Consider the following 6132-nt stretch of genomic DNA (forward strand, 5'->3'; position numbering starts at 1 on the left):
TATTTCTGGGACTGATTTCGTATCCCCCACCCCACTGTTTAAAATATACATGAAATAAAGTAATGTTTAAATTGTAAACAGTTTCAGCCATTTTCGGGACTGACTTCATACCCCCCACTCCACTGTTAAAAATATACTTGAAATAAAGTACTGTTCAAATCATAAACTGTTTCAGCAGCTTTTCGAAATTAACACTGTTAGGGATTAGGCAACAATTACTTCAACATGAATTTCTGAGTGTAGTATCAGTCTCAGCATTCCAGTTACTTTGATATTTTTATATATATATATATATATATATATATATATATTCGAGAGAATTGTGTTGTTTTTTTACCTACAGAATAACTAATAAAAGTAATTATTTCTTAATAACTTTTGCATGTACTAGAAAGATAAAATCCTAAATTTTATAGAATAAAAACAAAATAATATAAAACAATATATAGAATTATTAATCGAATTTGAAATTTTAATTTTACCCTAAAAAATCAATGGACACTTTTTTCACACTCATATTAAATATTTTTTAATGTTTTAAAATCGATTAAACTATTTTTATGTCTAAATAAAAATTGAGAGCATTCGTTATAAGAATCTGTAAAGTAAAACTTGTGAATAAAAAAAGTAAAGAAATAATTACATTTTTAACGAAATTAATTTCATTTTGTTTCGACAGACAAATAATAGAATTATTTTCTTTTTATTAAACAAATAAGAAAATAGAAAATGAAATAAAACCAATAACGACTATCATGAACCAATGTTAAATCACTTGCACATATTTTTTAAATATAAAAAAAATACTATCAATATGCCCCCTTTTTAATTATGAAATAAAATAGCCTATTTAAAACAGTAAACAGGTATTTTTTTAGTTTGTGAAAATTTTTGCAAAGTAAATCGGTTAATGGATCTGTCAAAGATACAGAGTTACTTTAAAAGAAAGATAGATAAAAATGAAACGACATTCATTTGGAAGATAAAAGATGTAAGCGTGACACACAAAATAACACACACTATCGTATTGATATATAATGTATATAGAAGATAGCGGTTTCCGTGTAAATTACATGAAATGATATTTTCAATACTAATTATCTTGTTCATAACTTGTACATGTTTGGATAAAATGTGATGAGATTTGAGTTGATTATATTATTTAAAAAATGAATAATACATGAAATAATTTACAAAACTTCTTTATATACAATATTTCTAGTGAAGGTTGTTCCTCTTCTCTGGCCATGAGTAGATTTATTCTGAGGACAAATTTTCACTTTTACACTCTTCATAGACCTTGCTTGTGAGAAGGCTACATAAAGTTGTCCATGAGTAAAGCAAGGTTGTGGTAGGTAGATCCCAAATTTGTCGAATGTCTGTCCTTGAGCTTTATTAATGGTCATTGAATATGATAGGTGGATGGGAAATTGAGTCCTGTGCAGAACAAATGGAATATTTGTGTTACTGGGATTAAGTTTAATTCTTGGAATTAAAACTCGTGCCTGAACATTAGATCCACTTATGATCGAAGCTAGAATACTGTGGTTATGAAGCTCTAATACTTCTAAACATGTTCCATTGCATAGTCCTTGCGTTAATGACAGGTTGCAAAGCAGCATAATAATAGATTCAACTTTGAGATTGAGATGATGAGGAGACATGCTCGAAGGCGTAAATGAATTTATGAATTCCATCGGATAATTATTAGCTTCCATTTCATTGCCTGCTGATACTGAATCTGTACTGAGATATGTTTTGGTCTCAGTTGGTAGTCTTCGTAGAATGTCTTCATTAACTTTCAAACAATCTTCATTTTTTGGTGACAAAATAACTCTACTTTTCATTTCGTCTTGTGTACAAATGTCTGATACTAAAGATCGTTGCATACACATTGTTCTGGAATATCGATCATGTCATGAGAAACATTATCAAGTGAACTATGAACTCGACCATTTCCAATTTGTGATAGCCATTGTGAGAAAACTTGTTCGTTTTCATTAGTCCTCATATTCTGAGAGAGCTTCAGTTGATGAAAATGGTGCCACATTAGAGACTTCTTTAGACAAACATCTAATACTGCAGCAGGTGGAGCTCTAGGAACCACAGACAGAATTTGCCTGAAGTCTGATGACTTTACCACTGAATATACTATTATTGTTCATAATATCCTGTAAACAATTATCAATGGCATTCAATGCATATCGAGGGGTCATTGACACATCATCAATAATGAAAACTTTCACCTGCCTGAGAATATTTGGTCAGAATTATGTGGACAATTGCATGCAAATGTCTCAGTGAAAGGAAAAGGAAATTTGAAGATACTGTGAAGCGTTTTTCCATTTTTCAATAAAGTTGCTGCAATACATGTCCAAGCAGAAGAACTAACAACCATATTTTGAGCCATCAGATAATCATGAATCATATTAAATAGAAAAGTTTTACCAGAACCGCCGGGTGCATCCAGATAAAACAGTCGGTGCTTAGTCTCTAATCCTCTATCTATTGCACTTCCAGCGTAAATGACACTATCAAAAACATTTCTTTGCTCAATATTTAATACTTCAGGATTAACTTCTTGAGTTTTTTCCACATATTGAATGACAGGAAAGCCGTTAATTGGTTCTGGCAGACAATGCATCGCACAATTCATGCTATTTTCATTCAGAATCTTGTTTATGTGATGCAGAGCGATATTTTCTGCAATATTATTATCATATTGGCGTAAAAGGTCCTCTATCATAAGGTGTTTGTTATCATTCCATAATTGTAAAGCATTTTGTGGTGTATTGAATAAACAAATCATTGCAAACATGTTAAGAAACTGTCGTGATATTTGATATATAACTGCCTCACTCAAAGCCATTTGTAGTTCGTTGTCATCTTCAAGCAGTTGTAATCGAATACAGGCATCCTGACAGGTCGGCAATTCTTCATCTCCTATAGTTTTCAAGTCATCAGAAGATGTTGCATCTGGTGTATGAAGAAGAAGCATCCTTAAATGGAATTTCTCAGCATTTCTAGGACTGGCAGAGTACAATCTTGTTACAATCTGTCGGTGACGTTGTCTTCTGGTCCAGGTGCTACTTTGCTTGTTGAATACATGATATTCAGGGATATCAATATAAAGGTGGGCTCTTGCATCCACGTCACTTTCGTTATGTTTGAACCATGCAGTTAATTGCGTGTCACGTCCTTCTGCACGGGCAGCAGCCTGTCTTTGTTCACCTGGCCTATAATAAACTTGTTGCTCATCAGTAAAATGGAGCGCCAGTTGATAAACTGTGTGTGACTGTCCATACATTCTATCTTATGACAAACGCCAAAATACTTCTACACGAAATATTTGCTTAATTTCATTATATTCATGTTCATTAGTTTCATTGTTATCTATATTCATTTCCATCATTGCATAATCATATCCTTTATAGACATATTTGAAAAGATATTTCACACTTTTTACCGAGATACACACTTCTACATTAATGTGAGCACCATATTTTCTGAGTAAATATTTATTATATGGTACTACAAACCTGCAGTCAACCTCATGGACACCCACTCTAACAGAATCTCCATTATTTCTGTGTCTATATAGAGGATATCCAGAAACATTTGTAATAGTCTCCTCCTGATACGACATAGGAAATTTCTTCTGACACTCTCCCTATACCATACAGATTTAGTTGGAATTAAATGTACCGCAGGGTCCATGAATGTAATCAATTTGTTTTTTAGTTCTAATTTTATCTTCTGCATGCAGCATGATTAGCATGTGACAATGTGGGATACCTCGTTTCTGTAATTCCATTACATGTATCGCAGCAATAGGTACCCCAGTTACATGTCTGTCCTTTATGTCAATCATTAATTCATTGAGATGTTGTTTAAAAACTCGTGTGCAGTTTCATGCGGCTGTAAGTTTTCGATTACTTCTAGACATTTTGGATTGCAAATATATGTTATGAATAAATCAGGCCTTCCATATTTGAAAACTATTGCCATTGCGTCTTGATAGCATTGTTGCATATTTCGTGGGCTCCTTGTGAAGGATGATTTTAAAATGACAGGTAATCCGGGATCTTCAGTTTCATTATTTCTTGCAAGGTGATCCATACATTGCAACTCTTAGTTGTGCTTGATTTTCTGCAATGAATTTCAAACGACAACCTTCTATTTTAACATAAGCATCACCTATATATTGCTGAAATAGTTTTCCACCACTGTGTATTGGACTGAAGCCACCTCTTATAGATAGATGATATTCATAAAATTCCTGCATGGAAACCTTGTTACAAACTTTAGTTTGCCTATTTTCTACATGAGGAATGTTTATATGCCATCCAAATTCACCATAAGGAAAGAGAAGAGGGTAAATCATTGCATCAAGATGGCAAGAGAGGTAAGATATCCTCTCCCTCTGTTGTCCTTCTGGGTACACTATAATGTCACGATGGACAGGAGGTGCTCCATTATCACCGACAAATATTACTGCAACTTCATCATTTGTTGGATTATTATATCTCCTCGCAAACTGCATGGTTGTTTTTCTGGGGGGAACATTTTGTAATGTAGCCCTCTGTTGCTCTTCAAATTCGATAGTTCTCATGTTTTTATATGCCCCTACATAAAGATTATCAACCATTGCTTGAGTTATTTTTTCGAAAACTGAATATAAGCAATCAGAATTTTGATTAGCATTTAACCTCAGATTTAATGCTTCATTTGTCTCAATTATATAGAGATGTCCATATTTTTTGTCTTCATTTTCATTTGGATGTAAATTTGTTGCATAATGATATATATTTTTTTTTTTTTACATGGGGGTCACCACTTATCAAGGCCCAAGAGCCACTCGGGGATAAGGGTTATTGTGTGTACACTAATCAGTGGGATAGTATTGTAGTAATAGTTAGTATTGGGGATTTGATAAGGTGTCATTATTTAAGGGGGCGGTTCATCAAGAATTTGTTTGTGTTGGACTTGAAGACATCCAAGTTGAATTCGGGGGGGGGGGGGAAGGCAAGCGGCAGAGAGTTCCACAGCCGTGCAGTTCTAAGAAAGAAGCTTTGTTCATGGAATCTACATTTTGATTTAGGCACGGATAAAGAGTGGGGAAAATTATTGACAGTGGTTTCAGCTAGTCGGGTGTTTTTCGTGAAAGATTGGCGGGGGGGGGCAGAGAATGGAGCTCAGACGAGCACTTGCCATGGAAATAACGATAAAACAGAGACAGGCTCACAACGTCTCTTCTGTGGGAGAGAGGTTGCAGGGAAGAGAAAAGGTCATCCCCCACCAAGCCACGAAGTCTATTTTGTACTCTGTCAAGGCAGGATAGACTGTTTTTAGCAGCTCCTGCCCAGATGTGGCAGCAGTACTCCATCCTTGGACGTACTTGGCTTCTATACAGATAGAGAATTGCATCAGTAGTGAGATATCTTCTGGAGTGGTAGAAAGATCCCACCATTTTCCCAGCGACCTTGGCCACAGACTTGATGTATGTGTTCCATTTCAGATCAGGAGTAAAGGTCAAACTCAGAAGCTTATCACAACATGGGGCCTCCCCTAGACGAGAGCCATTCATTTCAATTGATGCCAGATGGGGATCAGAGCGTTGATGATGTAATGATAGGAGCTTGGTCTTAGATGCATTAAAGGTAACCAGCCACCTCTTCCCCCACTGAACCACGCGCTCAAGATCTGAGGAGAGAGAATCAGAGAGAACGTTGCCATTTACAGCCTTTGATATGTTGACATAGATAGTCGTGTCATCAGCATAGATGTCAATGAATGATTTAAGAATGTGTTTTGGGAGATCATTGATGTAGATCAGGAAGAGAGTTGGGCCCAGGATGGACCCCTGAGGGACACCAGCATTAATACTGTGGGCCTCTGATTTCTGCCCATCAACCACTACTCTTATGAGCCTATCAGAGAGAAATGATTTAATGATAGAGAAAACATTTCCAGTTATACCGTAGCTGGAAATCTTGTGAACTAGGCCTTTATGCCATCCCTTATCGAAGGCCTTTGATATGTCAAGAGAAATTGCTCTAGAAATGAAGCCTTTGTCGAGAGATTCGTTAATTCTGTCTGATATAACTGTTAGCACGTCAGCTGTAGATCTAG

General features: G+C 35.4%; 2 protein-coding genes across 2 annotated transcripts; both read right to left on the minus strand.

Moving 5' to 3' along the window:
• Positions 1 to 2242: 2242 nt before the first annotated feature.
• Positions 2243 to 3307, minus strand: LOC145252346 (uncharacterized). Its single transcript, XM_080111747.1, has one exon. The coding sequence runs from the start codon at positions 3305 to 3307 to the stop codon at positions 2243 to 2245; it is 1065 nt and encodes a 354-aa protein (XP_079967873.1).
• Positions 3308 to 4096: 789 nt separating this feature from the next.
• LOC145252347 (uncharacterized) lies at positions 4097 to 4612 on the minus strand. The gene has a single exon (XM_080111748.1). It carries the CDS (start codon positions 4610 to 4612, stop codon positions 4097 to 4099), a length of 516 nt encoding a protein of 171 aa, XP_079967874.1.
• Positions 4613 to 6132: the final 1520 nt, after the last annotated feature.

The sequence above is a fragment of the Euprymna scolopes genome, chromosome 29 (assembly GCF_053919585.1).
Source record: "Euprymna scolopes isolate OS-2025 chromosome 29, ASM5391958v1, whole genome shotgun sequence".
NCBI classification, from domain to species: domain Eukaryota; kingdom Metazoa; phylum Mollusca; class Cephalopoda; order Sepiida; family Sepiolidae; genus Euprymna; species Euprymna scolopes.

What these genes read in the sequence shown, in the direction of transcription:
- LOC145252346 (XM_080111747.1), bottom strand. Translation starts at nt 3,307, where the DNA reads ATGTATGGACAGTCACACACAGTTTATCAACTGGCGCTCCATTTTACT.
- LOC145252347 (XM_080111748.1), bottom strand. Translation starts at nt 4,612, where the DNA reads ATGAGAACTATCGAATTTGAAGAGCAACAGAGGGCTACATTACAAAAT.